This window comes from Pipistrellus hanaki, assembly GCF_964339955.1.
Source record: "Pipistrellus hanaki genome assembly, chromosome: 18".
Taxonomy (NCBI): domain Eukaryota; kingdom Metazoa; phylum Chordata; class Mammalia; order Chiroptera; family Vespertilionidae; genus Pipistrellus; species Pipistrellus hanaki.
The window spans coordinates 8958094-8972839 of record NC_140520.1 but is presented as its reverse complement, the minus strand read 5'-3'; the positions used below and the strand labels follow the sequence as shown (position 1 = coordinate 8972839).

Below are 14746 nucleotides of genomic sequence, written 5' to 3'. Positions count from 1 at the left end.
ATTTCTTTGCAAAACCTCTTTAAGAGGCTTAGATCTCAGGGATGACTGGGTCCTCACCTCTGGTTCTGTGTACCGCAGAGAGAGGTGCTGGTTGTTGGGTGGAGAGATATGTGCCCTTACTCTCCTTAATTGGCTTATTGGCATGAAAACTGCAGGCTTCAGGTTACCTCCCCCTTTCTCCCAAATAGAACTCGGAGGACATGGATTGCTTAGAGGCTTCATTCCATTACTAATCATCTAATGGGCTCATTTGAGTGTTTGCTATCATCATAATTTTATTTTAATCCAACCTGGGTTACAGTTCATTCGCTTGAAACTCTGGACTGGGTATCAAATTTGGGCTCAGCCCGTACTCAGGTCAATGCCAAATGCTCTGCTTCTGCCCTATTTAGAATTACTCTGAAAATTTTCATCACCAGATTTCTCTAAGCTCCCTGATAAAATCTGACATCCCAGAACCAGTTTCCACTGCAGAGGTCCTCTGGAAATAGTTTACTTGAGCCTGGTACAGAGAGTACTGCCCAGGGTATAAGCTTCTGATGTCTGCCCTGGTGTGAAGGGAAGCCCAGAGATGGCTGTGAGAGTGTTGGTTTTAGAAGCTTCGGGGCTTAGGGAAGTAGACCAAGGAATGGTTGCCCTACCAATATCAGATAGGAATTACCACTCAATACAGTCGTGTTCCAGTTATTGGCAGGAAAACACCCCAAACAAAACCACCACGATTGTTTATCATATGAGTGGGGGTGTCTTTCTCCTTTGTTTCTAACTATTTTCTTCCTCGGGGTAAAATATGACAGGTGGGGTGCAGTATTATGGAAGTGGCACTCTGCACCTAATCTCAGATATGCATCTCTTATCTACATCTCTTTTTTTCTAAATATATTTTTTATTGATTTCAGAGAGGGAAAAGTATAGAAACGTCAACGACGAGAAAGAATTATTGATTGGTTGCCTCTTGCACACCCCCTACTGGGAATCGAGCCCACAACCCAGGCATGTGCCCCTGACCAGAATCAAACCTGGGACCCTTCAGACCCAAGGCCAACGTTCTATCTACTGAGCCAAACCAGCCAGCGCTCTTACTTCTCTTATCTGACTATAGTAGTTTTCCAACATCCATCTCCAACAATGACACCAGGGTATCATATCATACATCATTCCTTCAGGAGAGACCTAGCTTCTAAGTCATATTGTTTTCTATTTTTCTTAGATTCAATGTTCTCATTTACAAATGGACATAAAAATATATGCCATGGCTACCTCATCACATGGAAAGGCATATTAGATAATGTACAATATATAAATTAAGAAACCATTTCATAATTGCCAGTATTTTGCATAAACTGAGAATTGAACTTGCTCTAAGCTAACCTCCACTTTCTGTGGGAATTGGGTATCCATTTTATCCACTCGAGATAGGTAGAGATAGAAAGTGAGTAATACTATGAACTGATAGAATCTCTATAAGGATTTTTTTTTTATGGAATAGATATGTTCATTTGACCCTATGAGTCACAGAGTGTTCTTCAATGACTTTTAACTGACTCAGTGCAGGTCCCCTAAGTTTCCTCCTCTAACTTCCTTAGTTACGTGCGATGTTATCATTTATGCTCCTGGTTTACTGAAATTCCCCTTGTTAAAGTACTATGCACAGGAGACATCTCATAGCCAAGAAGTCTTTCCAGGTCATTCAAATGAGTTTCTAATGGTTATTTTTTGAAGGCAGGAAGTTACAAATTGCCAAGAATAAAAGAACTTGAAAACACAGAGGTGTTTTCTGATCTTCAAGGGACTGATTATATTTCTGAATGGAAGGCCTGATTTGATTGAAATAACCTGTTGTGCATTTCCTATGTTCATGACTTAGGTAACTTGAGTATACATTTTGATTAATAGCTGAAATAATTGATCTGATTAGCTTATTTCACATAACTATGATTTAGAAATGTATTTTAAAAAGAAGTAAGTTTTATTTTTACCTAAGCTGTAGATCTTGACTCTGAGATTACTATTTTAAGGGTATTATAGGTAGCTTATATCACAGATAGCCCTAACTACTCTAGAAATTTATATATATAGTGTCCCAAAAATTCTATATATACACATTAAATAATTATAAAGGAAGTAGGAATGTATTATTAAAATACATTTTATTTTCAAAATTGAGCTATCGGCTGATAAAGTATGTATACTTTTTAGGGGGATACCCTGTGTATATATATAAAATATGACATTAACTTTATTTACAAATTATGACATGTAAGAAACAGTTGAAAATGAAAAATTACATGGTGCCTTCATGTTCTTGCAAGTGTGGGCCAGTTTCTGTATTCTGTATATAATAGTCACTTGGGTTCTATTTTGGGGGATGGAGAATCTAGGAGCACCAAATATTTCCCAGGAAACAAATGAATGTCTCTGGAAATCCTCTTCATGGGCAAATATGACCTATGCCTCCGTAGACCTTTCCATTTCTTTCCAGTAACCATGGGCTCCCCAGGACTGTTCTCAGACCCCTCTCTTTTCTGGATCCCTATCACACACGAGACTGTATATAATGGTGTGGAAAACTGTGTGATAGCATTTGGCTTTGTCTGTAATTATTTGTGGACGTGCTCAGTTTCCACTTGTACAGTAAGTACCTTTAAGAGAAGCCCCATTATATACTTCGATATTTCCCAGAATCTAGCACAGTCCTGGGCACATAGTAAGCACTCAATAAACACATAGTTAATCAACATTAACTGGGAAACTTCTCAAGGTCTGGAATTCTGTTTCAAATTATCTATATGGTACCTCATATAAGGCCACATGCTGATAGGTGCTTATTGATTGATTTGATTGAAACTATAAACAGAATACCCATTCAAGTCTTTAATTCTGTGATGATGCACACTTGGGCCCCCAGTCTTTTTCCTCATTTAACTTATCTGGCCCAACAGTTTTAAATTTGATGCTTCTATCTGAGATTGCCTCTAAAAGTTACAGTAGAGAAGATTCTTAATTCTTAAAGTCATCAGAGGTAGAAGAGGTTAGAAAAGTTTTCACTTCAATCCTTCTAACGGCATGATGAGGAAATAGGTCCGTTGTGGCTAAGTAACTTGTCCAAGATTATCCGCTCATCCATTTAATGTCACATTTGAGTACCCATTTTATTCCAGATGACACGGTGAGTTAAGAGTAGAGCCTCTTATTTCCTAACTCTCCAGCCATAGTCCCTGTTTCAATCCCAACCTCAATTTGGCTACCATTAAATATTTATCACTTAGTGCAGCGATATTGTTCCTTCCTCTCCCCTCTCCTAAACACACATTAGAGAAATCAAATGTCCAAGATTTCTACTGGGCCCTACTTAAGATGTCTATTTCCAACTTTTTCATAATGATAGCCCTTATGGCAAGGAGATTTCATAACAAAAGTAAGACAAGGCTATTTTTCTATTAAATCTCGCCAAGAAGCTTTTGAAAAAAACTTACAATGTTCATGGTATAATAAGTGAGGAACTCTTGGCAAATTACAGAAACAAAATGGGATTTGGGGATCCATGTCTCAGAGGATCAGAATGACTGTGCTCGGCCGAGTAGGAGATGACCTAAGGGCTCTGCTATAGGAAGGCATATAGGACCGGGCTAGGAAAGAGATTTGTCACTCCACAGCAACTCTTGTCTTAGATAAGTAGCTTCACTTTTCTGTGCTTAAAGAAGACAAAAATTAGTAGCTCCTGTTAAGTCCAGGGAATAAAATTATATGCTTAGCCATGTAAAACTAAGTCATAATTTTTTTTTTGTAAAGATGGTGACTGGACTTGTGATTGTGGATACACTAAAGATCATGGGCAGAGACTTCTGTGTGATTTAGGAATTTGGTTCAGTTCTGCAGCCCCCCAAATGCCTTCAGCAATGAAGGGTGAGGAACTGAGGAGGACGCAGAGAGAAGGCACTTTGTTCCATGTGGCCTTTGGCAAAGCTGTGGGATATTCCTGCCAGAAATGCTGCCTGGGTTTGAGAGAGGAACACACCAGGGTACAGGAAATGGAAATCAAAGGTATCATGGGCTGGGTTGTTCCCAAGCATAGAACCCGCTACAGGTAAGTGAACATGGCAGGAAGGTGGCCTGGCATTCTGTGCCATCCTTCCCCCACCCTGCTGGTGTCAAGGACTGATGCTCAAAAGATCACAACCTCTGACAGCATTGCAAAGTCAGGTGCCAGGGTAACACACTGCTGTTTCCAACCTTTATGTAGTACCTATTTCCAGGGGAAGCCATCAGATGTTAAGGTTGGCTTAGAGAAATAGCTTCTTAGATTTGGCTTGAAGTATCATTTGGCCTAAGAAAATTGTCCTAGCTAATCTGAGCTTAAAAATTCTTAAGAGATACAGTTCTTGGCACTGGGCCCCCGAAAGTAAAAGTTAAAAAAATTTAGAGAAAATTCTCTTGTAAATCTGACACTGGCCTTCTCCATCAGTCTACTTGCCACCCCCTCCTCCCCCATGGGTATGGAAGACACACAAGGAAAGGACCATCTGGCTCAGCATGCCAGTTTTTTATTTGGTTGCTCTCAATCCCACCTTCCTGTTTGGCTCACCACTCTCCTCTGCCCATACTTCAGAAACCAATCAAGGTGTCTCCTGAGCTCATTTGTTCCCTTTGTTTCAGCCGCCTTCTTGGGTAACTTTTTCCATATGCTTACATCCTTGCCTCACAACGGATTTTTTTTTTTTTTCCTTTCTCATCCAAAATGGCCTGATTGAACTCTTAGAAAAGGCCATATATAATACTTGGATATAGGACAAAGTGCTTCTAAATATCCCCAACAACGTTTCATTACTTTTGATGGCCAGGATATATACAAGGTGGGGAGGAGAGAATTGCTGTGTTTAAAAGTTATTGGTTATTGACTGATGGGCAGTGATGCCAAGTAGGTTGGAATTCAAGAACATGTTGCTGTTAGCATTGAAACTCCCCACCCCCCTCGCCCCCCCTGAAGTGCACGAGACCAAACTAGGTTTGGAGCTAGAGTCTGTTGTTATTGTTGTTGTTATTACTATTATTAAAATGTGGCCTTTATGTACTCTGTGCCCCAGCTTGGCTTCAAGCCCTTCAACATGGTGACGTTAGTATTCTTTATATTGCCTGTTGTGGACCAATTTTCTTCAGCTGTTGCTAAAACTTACTAAAATGCCAGATGTCATGTTGGAAACATGAAACCTGAAAGAAGGCTGTAAATCACAAAAACAAACCATAAAAAAAATAATAAAATACCCTGAGTGCTGTGCTCTGGAGCTTCCCAGCTTCAAGTCTCCCTTTGTTCACCTCTCCCCCTCCCCACTCTGCCGCTCTCCCCGCCTCCATCTTTCAGGGTCGGGGTGTTGAGGGTGTCCAGCCTTTCTCACCCCAGGCTTGATGGTGTGTTTTGCAGATTCTGAGCAGAGCACTGGTTCAGACTCGGAGGTGCTGGCTGAGCGGACTTCCTGCTCCTTTGACACGCACGCTGACCTGGGCCCGGGTGCTGCAGGCCCTGTGCCTGCTGCCATGGCCTCCATGGAGGAGATCCAGGTAGAGCTGCAGTGTGCTGACCTTTGGAAGCGGTTCCATGACATTGGGACTGAGATGATCATCACCAAAGCGGGCAGGTAAGGACGTGTTCCTTTGAATGGCCACATCTAAAGAATGAGGTCAAAGGAGGAGCTATTCCATTCCTTCTTTTTCACTTATTGGTGGTAGGTAGCACCAGTGAAGCCAAAGTCATGTGCACTCATGTTTTTGCATCTGGACATCTTGGTGAAGTGATCATGTGTTTTCTGTGACTTTGCCATTTTTCTCCAAGGGCCACAGAAACCTAAATCACCTCTAGCCTCACAAACATTTCTGCCTACACGTTTCAGTTAATATTGGAGACCCATGGTACATAACAGTCAAACCGATTGCCAAAGCAAGTGTTTCTTCACCATCCATCGTTCTCAACAGAACAAGTTTGCTCTGCAAGCAACAGCTTGCATCTTCTAAGTCCTTGAAAGCAGCCAGATGTTTTTGTAAGAATTTTGGCTTTAGTACGAATTGGGTTTGGTTTATCTTCTGAACCCTGCTGTCAATCCATTGTATTTATTGAAAGTATTACAAAACTTTCATGCATCCTGGTGGAAACTCTTGCAAATATTTATGTAGGATAATAAAAGTTTTTAAGACACAACTTCTCTTGAAAAACACACTAAGCTACTCCTTCATTGGTATCTTTCAGTTTTCTTGAAGGACACTGTTTTGTTAGTTATCAAATTGTGCTGGATACTCAATGTACACCACATTATTTAAAATTCAAAGGAATTCTATGAGGTCAGATATGATAATTCCAAATATGGATGAGGATGTGAAGGCCGAAAGAGATTAATTAACTTGACTATAGCCACATGGGCAATAATGGACAGCTGCAGAATTCTACACAACTCTGCCTGTCTCTAAAACAATGGTCTCAACTATTTATAACTCTGCACTGTTAAGAAATGGTTGTAGTTCTTACCCCTTGGATTAAAAATGAAAATGATTTAAATAAAGATAAATTGGGGCTACACTTATTGAGTACATAGTGATACTTCACTGCTGCTTTCATATTTTCCAAGCCATTCTATACGATCTCACATCCTGGAGACCAAAAGCTGTCTTTATCAACATGGACATTTAAAGCAAAAGAACTTTGATTGGGTTCAGTTAACTTAAATGAATATAGAGAAACCTCCAAGTATAATAAAACACCACAAAAACATGAGGTTAAAACAAACCTGAAATATTGTTCATTTTCTTTCTCTTCTAGAACTAAGTTTTCCTTCTTTAAGTTTTAGCAGTGAATAAAACTATTAAAACGCTTCTTAGGAGGCACAACTTTGAAGGAGAATTACTTTCCATACCATCTCCATTTTGTTGCTTGGGTTTCAGTTCTACATTTTGAGATGTTATGGCGTGGAAAAAAATAGAACAATTCCAGGAAAAAGTGTTTATTCTTTTTCTTAGTTTTGAGCAAGAGGCTTGGTTTGGAGAGAGATGGAAATTACTTTTTTTTTTTTTTTGTCTATACGATTTTCTAGTTTTTGTCTTAGATTTTCACTTTCTACTATTGGGTCTGTGTATTTTGACTATTTTTGTTCTCAATATCATACCCTTGTTCCATGCACTTCATTGAATTCAGTTCATCTGCAGAGCTCATTGACAACTCCTCTGTGACCTCCTTTTGTGATTTCTTCTACCTTCACAGATTGACTTTGATTCTTGAATCTATGTGGATAACCACAGGACAGACATACAGCTTGCTCTTTAGTCGTACCCCGTTATTTAGGGTTAGAAATTACATTCATTGCTTCTGTATCACACTGCCTCAGGAGTTGCAAAGAAGGCTTTCTCTTCCGTGAACTTTGTTCCCTCCCTCCCTCCCCATTCCCACAGTTGTTTTCTTCCTTTTCACTTCCTTTTTCTTCCTGTGTAGCCTCCTTTTCAATTTTCATTTCAATTTCCATTTTCTTACTTAATGTTAGTTATGTATAACCCTCTTTTATTTTTCCTGCTCAGGAGGACTTAGTTACCATCTACTCCTCATACCCAAACTGTAATCCTGTCATTTAGAACCACTGTTGTCTACAAAGCTCTCGTACTTTGAATATAGCAACATAATCTGTGTAATCAGCACCATGGACAGAGGTGCGTGTAGGGATTAATGGCTTTAGAAGACAAAAGAATTGGCCTAAATTTTGTCTTAAAAATCAAACCAACACTTTTTACTTTGTAAACCTGAAAGATTATTTTTTCTCTAGGGTGTTATGACTTCACTTGGTATTCTGTGCTAAAATGCTGACAAAAAGAAAAAGCAACCTTTGATACATTTTAAAGAAGATAATTAAAATATAGTCATAGAGTTTTGAAGCAAGAGGGCACTTTGGAGATGATATAGTTTCTTTCATTTGTGTAAGAAGGTATGGGGTTAAAGAATTTATCCAAAGGCACCCAGCTCATTCAACATTGACTGGCTGCCTTCTGCAGGCTCCTTACTGGGGATTGAACCTGCAACCTGGGCATGTGCCCTTGACTGGAATAAAACCCAGTACCCTTCAGTCTGCAGGCAGGTGCTCTATCCACAGAGCCAAACCAGCTAGAGTTACAGGTAGCTTTTCTACTTTAGGTCATATAAAATGTTCCTGATAAATAGTTAATCAGTTTAAAAACAATTTATCCCTTTTCTTGAAATAACCAGAAAATAAGGTAATCTTTTTCAATGTAACAAATCTCTATAGGTGGCTGAAAGAAACCATATTTTCTTATCACAGTTATTAGCAAGTGAGAGGACTTCCTCTCTATCTCTGGCAAGATGCTCTCCAGCACTTATATATATAGGACAGTTCTAAGTCATTGTTATTAAAAAAAGAAATTACTAATCTATATTTAATTATATAACCAAGGTTCTCAAATTTTTGGAATTAGTGTGGATCAAGGTGCCTAACAAATGTTACATTTAGTCATTATGAGTAGCCCACCATCAAAATTCATTAGTGCACTATAATACTAAAACATAGGGCTTCTTAATTAAACTTGTGAGGGCAGAGGGAGAAAATCTAAATATACCAATAGAAGCTTCTGAAAAATTATCAAGTGGGAAAGAAGGAACAGTTATATACATATTCTTTGAAAATACTTAAGAATTAGCCGTCATCCCTGTTATAAAGACTATGGTCTCTCTTCTGCTTTCCCCAAATATGATTATGATGTCACTGACCTCATACAGAAGACATTTACTTTTTGAGTTGCTTTTGTTGGACTGTGTAACTAGAAAGCCCCTCATATAATCAACCAGTGCACATTTGCAAGATGGCTGTCTGGGGCCAAAGTATGGTCTATGGCCGTGAAATGAAGCAAAGCCAATTAGGCTGTATGTGGATCAAACCTGTGACCTTGACCTCATTAGCACTGTGCTCTGCCCAGCTCGACTAAATAGCCCCAGATGGTTAAACTTAATGTAGCATTTTGTGTACAAGTACCCTACAGAACATTCAGGCAATTCAACTTTTTGAACCGAGCACTTTTTATGTCTGGCTCCTAAATGAATGACATACAAAAAGAGCTTGATGTTTTTCTTCTTTCTTATGGTTAAGGAAGAATGGTGAATTTTATTCTAGACTCCTTGAAACACAATACCTCTTTGGGTTGCTCCCTCTTCAATTATGAGAGTAGTTGTAAAGTGCCATATCCTGACCTCGCTTGCTTTGGCAAGTTTAACAAGCCATTGTGGTAGAAACGAGGTATTGCCCAGAGGCCACTAGAATTCATTTGGTATTTGCTCCCTATTCCACAGGGTCTTTCTCATGACACACATGTTGACAGCCTGAGAACTTGCAGAAAATTTTCTACATTTTACCCATTAAAAAAACACTTTGGTGGCCCTTTGTTTGGGAATGGTAGCACCTTCCTTTTTTGTTTTTGTTTTCTTAAGACATTATTTTTAGAGTGGTCACTTTCAAATAGACTCAACCAATCAGAAATATTTTATGATCAGCAACAAACAGTTGTGATAAGCTACTTGGAGAGTAAGATGATTATAAATTATTCAAGTATGGTAAGCATATGAGTATAAGTATATTCAGAATGTTATACCCTAATAAGAAACGTATGTGTGGATTCATACACAACATCCATTTATCTAATTACAATTATGTATACGCCCTTTGTGTATATGAATCATCAAATAGGTCAGTGTAAGTTAAGAAGAGGCACTATTTCAACAATATAAGTCTTCAGCATATTTTATAGTGATAATTCTCAAAGTGAAAAAAAATAAGCTAACTTTGAGAATTAGAGGACACTGAATTTTGGCATTCTTAAAGTGCTTAATGAGAAGAGACTTTCTGATCTTTTACTTCTGCTGCTTCTTCCTCTTTGATTGCTCGGCTTCCTACTTTATTCCCCTTCATAGGAGGATGTTTCCTGCCATGAGAGTGAAAATCACTGGTCTGGATCCACACCAGCAGTACTACATAGCAATGGACATTGTGCCTGTGGACAATAAGAGATACAGGTAAATGAATGACTCTGAAATGTGGAATTTTGGGTATCACTAAAATTCCAGAACTATTCTTTAAACTCATTTGATGAAGCATTTTAATAGTGTACTGTATAATGCTCTATACAGGGAATAAGGATGGAGAATATGCCAATGGCCTTTGGCAGAGCACCAGGCAGGAAGGAGTCACTAGAGGCAGGAAATCAGGACTCAGTAATGGCTGGGTCTGGAATTCATCCCCACTGCATCTCTGGAGAGAATAGGATTGTATATAGTCTGCCAGGGTAGCAAAAATCCAATGAAATTAAGTCTAAAATTACTCCTGTTAACATTGAAAGTAATTAACATATTGAATGATTTGGTTTATGAAATGCTGAGGTAAAATGATTGATTTTGAAGAGAAGAAAGAGAAGTAGACCTGTACAGTACATTCAATCATATATTTGATAGGTCACCCTGTGGATGGTGAAGGAAAAAAATAGGAGAATTAGGTGAGACCTTAAGAAGAACATTTAGAGTTATAATTCATTGATATGGATTGTGAATGAGTTTGCTAAATATTTTTCCTTCAAAATCATGAAAAGCCAACATAGTCTCCATGGCTCTTGGGTGGCTCACATGGAGTTCTTGTCTGAAACAAGTTGGGGCTTAATAGATCTCTTGAGATCTCAATCCAATCAGTGAATCATGGCTGATTTTTGAAATGACTGAGAAATTGGCACTAAATCCATGAATTTGGAGGAGAGAGGTGAGTGGTGAAGACCAGGACTAGTGTGGTGGGTGAGAGAGCTGGCCCAGAGAGAAGAGGTCTTGAGTGCAGGGCTTAAGAAGGGAAAGGTTTCTGATCTTTTTAGAGGATCTTGGGAGTAGAGATTTGGACTCAGCGCTTCTGTTTGCCAGGACCCAGGGCCCACAGCTCCTTTACTAAGAAACAGGAAGTGTCAGATCCATGGAGAGCAGCCTTCAGAACTATAGGGCAATTGGCAAAGTCTGGAAAACTGACCTCCTTTGCTACCAACAGCATCTCGTTTCCAGTGGCTTTGTGGGAAAATAATGTGGGAGATGATGACGTTCAAGATGGAGTTCATCAAAGAAAACACTGGGAAGACTTGGTGTTGTTTCTGGGGGTGGTTGCACTAAGGCAAAGGCCCTCCATTTTCCTAGAAATGCCTCAAAATAGAGATCTCTGGCAAGGAAATGGTTAACAAGTGAGCTGCTTGGAGGGTCTCTGCACATGGCTGTGTTTTATAGGACGATATGGAAGATGTTTTTAATAAGGAACCAAATCCTGAACAAGTGGCCAACAGATTATATGGTTTGCATTTGGAAGGTGAAAGGTTGCAGTAAAATACCTTTTCCATAGCTAGGCACGTGGGTTCAGGATGCCTGTGTGCACACAGGGGTGCAAAGCCAGGAGAGGAAGAAGAAAGAAAAAGGGCTGTGAGAATGTTTTTCTTGTGAGAGCTGCAGCTTTGATCATTAACCACAACACCTTTTTGCTCTCCCCCACCCCACCCCATCTCATTCTCCTTTTCCCCTTATCATTCCTTCTCTTTTTCTCCTTTGTGCACTACTCCATTCTTGGCATCTCTTTGCTTTCTGAACCTTCTATTCCCTCTCTGCATACGTCTCTGAATTCTCCTCTCTCGCTCTCTCAGATACGTGTATCATAGCTCCAAGTGGATGGTGGCTGGAAACGCTGATTCCCCTGTGCCACCAAGAGTTTATATACACCCTGATTCTCTAGCTTCCGGAGACACTTGGATGAGACAGGTGGTCAGTTTTGACAAACTCAAGCTGACCAACAATGAACTGGATGATCAAGGACATGTGAGTCAAAGAACCCCATCTCCCTCTTCCTTCTCCCTGCAGTTCCCCTTTTTGCTTTAGAGTCAACCAGCCCCAGGCTTTTACAAACAGGTTAAATAAGAATCTCCATGCCCCTGTAAGTAATCTTAAGAAAATAAGCATAAAGTTTTTTTATTTTATTCCTGTGACATTTCATTTATTACAAATCTAACATTTAGCAAATGTCTGCTATGCATCAGGTTGTGTTTATCAGACAGAAGTCTTGTGCTCCAGGACTCACAGTCTAGTCAGGGGAGAATTCTGACACAGAAACACAGGACAAATAAAAAAAAATGGTGAAATAAAATCACAACATTCATAACAACTATCGTTTTGGCTGATTGTTGAGGGAAGAATTTATAAATTCTGGCTGAATTTCTAAGGGAAGAAATAGGCACTAAAGCTTTCCGAGTATAATTAGATCACCTGATGCTATCAATTTACTTTCTGCAGTAAAACATATACTGAATTTTCACTGAAGGCCATGATCCAGATTGGGTGCTATGAGAAGATTGGAGAAGCTAAAACCATGGCTCACATCTTGCAGGAAGTGACAATTTTCTGAGGAAGGGAGAATGTACTTGCACACTACTCACTCTCACATGACATAAGAGGTCTATAAATTCAGCAACAAAGTGCAAATAATAGCTTGTAGAATATAAAGACAGCATGAGCCCATGTTGAAAATTTGAAGCAGGAGGGAACCACCGTCATGTGGCAGAGGTCTGGGACCTTTTAGTGGAGTGATGTCTACTGGTACCAGAACATCATTCAGCATTTGCCCAGTTAAAGCAAACGTATCGCATCCACCGCCCATGATTGGGATGATTTGCTATATGGTTCCATATGATGCTCTCTAATCACTTAGTCCTGCCTGTGGTGGGCAAGTATACTGACTTCTGGTTTCTTGTACATCCTGCCCCTGATTTCTGGTTTCCTATACATCCCACTCCCAATATATACTCTTTCTAAAATGCTTCTACTTTATGATTTTACTTGATGAGAGCTTGAAAAGACGTAGGGACTTTAAAGCCAACCTTGTCTTAATGTTTTTTTTTTTTTCTCATTCCAGATCATTCTGCACTCCATGCACAAATACCAGCCTCGAGTTCATGTGATTCGCAAGGATTTCAGCAGCGACCTTTCACCCACCAAGCCTGTTCCTGTTGGGGACGGAGTGAAAACGTTCAACTTTCCTGAGACCGTGTTCACCACGGTCACAGCCTATCAGAACCAGCAGGTAAGAGGCTGCCTTGAGAGTTTCTGGCGGCATCTCCTTTTAAAGGAGCTTATTCAGGCTTTTGGTAAGAAAGGCTTCGTCCTTCCACATGGCACTGAGGAGCATGGAATGAGAGACAGCAGGCTTGCAGGGCACATAAGGCACCCGTGATGACAAGGCAGGAATGCCTAGGAGCAGCTGGCATGGTCTCGATTTAGATCAGAGACCAGATCTTTGCCCAGGAGGAGCAAACCTAAGTCATCTTCATGTCTCTCTGTGCGTGTAACCCATGTTCATAATCTCTACCACAGCCTGGCAAGTGTTTCTCATTTGCAAGTTCTGAGGTTTGATCCATTCCTTTCCTCTTATCTGCACTTTTCCACATATCCCAGCACCTGGCTACACTAGAGGCAACAGGTGTCTGAAATTCCATTTAAGACCCACGGCTTCACTTACACTTTCAGAGGAAATTTACTTACCTGTGATTACAGCTACACCCCAAGATCTGTATGTTTTCATGTCAGTAGTATGTCCTTTCATTCTGTAAATATTTAGTGGACACTGATGAATGAACTCATTAAGATCAGTTCTGGAGACCAGGAGGGTCACTATTGTAACTCAGGCTGAACTTAGAAAGACAGATCACTGTGACAATGAAAGGAAATTGAACACGGGACCTGAAATCCCTTTCTCTTCCTCAAACTTCTCTCATAGGCATTGTCCTGTGTCTGAGTACATTCTCACTGCATACATATTTTGTTTATATCAGGACTGGAGTAGGGGCTGTAGTGTTTTGGAAGGGGTGGGAAACCATGATTAAGATAATGAGGTTTGACAGCAGACATATCTGATTTGATTTATGACTTTTCTACTGATGAACTGTATGGCCTTGAACACCTTTCTTACCCCCTTTTAACCTGTGTTTCCTGGTCTGAAGATGTTCTAGCGTCACAGTGCTACCTGGACTAGAGAGGTAACATGTCTAAAATCACTGACACAAATCTAGTGTCCAATTAATGGAAGTCAGATATTGCTAAATGACTGGGTCCATAGACATAAAGGAACATGGGAAAATAGAGGCCATTTTAAAGAATAAATTGCTCAGCCCTGACCAGTGTGGCTCAGTAATTTGGGGCATCATCTCATGCACTGAAAGACAGCAGCTCAATTCCTGGTCAAGGTACATGCTCAGGTTTCAGGTTTGATTTCCACTTGGGGCATGTTCTGGTCCCCCCCTCTCTCCTCTACTCTTCCTCTCTTTCTACAATCAATAAAAAACATATTATCGAATGAGAATTTAAAAGGAATAAATTGATCATTAGGGAGAAAGGGGATTGTTGGGAATTGGAAGAGCTGCCTTGGCTCTTGAAGGTATTATAATCAATAGGTAACTACTTTGATCTCTCTGTTCTCGTGTCATGTTGGTGAATTCATGATGTGCTGACATTCAAAACAGATGAGTCACACTCAATTCTGCCTATTTTGAAGTCAAGATAACAGCTTTTGCCTGTTTAACAAGCCTCCAGTCCCTGGATAAATCAACAAGCACGATTGTTTAACTTTCCCGTCGGCTTCATAGATATGATTTAATATAATGCAGCGACTTACAATAAAGCAAACTAACCTCAGCTCTTTCCCCCAGGAAT

General features: G+C 39.9%; 1 protein-coding gene across 5 annotated transcripts in view; it reads left to right on the top strand.

Moving 5' to 3' along the window:
• The window catches only part of TBX15 (T-box transcription factor 15), a 102025-nt gene that overhangs the window by 57014 nt on the left and 30265 nt on the right, over positions 1–14746 (top strand). For all 5 annotated transcript variants that reach the window (XM_084866093.1, XM_084866094.1, XM_084866092.1 and 2 more), the window contains exons 2-5: positions 5420–5633; positions 9947–10048; positions 11692–11863; positions 12954–13121. In XM_084866093.1, the coding sequence (XP_084722219.1) occupies positions 5533–5633; positions 9947–10048; positions 11692–11863; positions 12954–13121 (543 nt within the window). In that variant the 5' untranslated portion in view covers positions 5420–5532. The remainder of the gene's footprint in view (positions 1–5419; positions 5634–9946; positions 10049–11691; positions 11864–12953; positions 13122–14746) is intronic.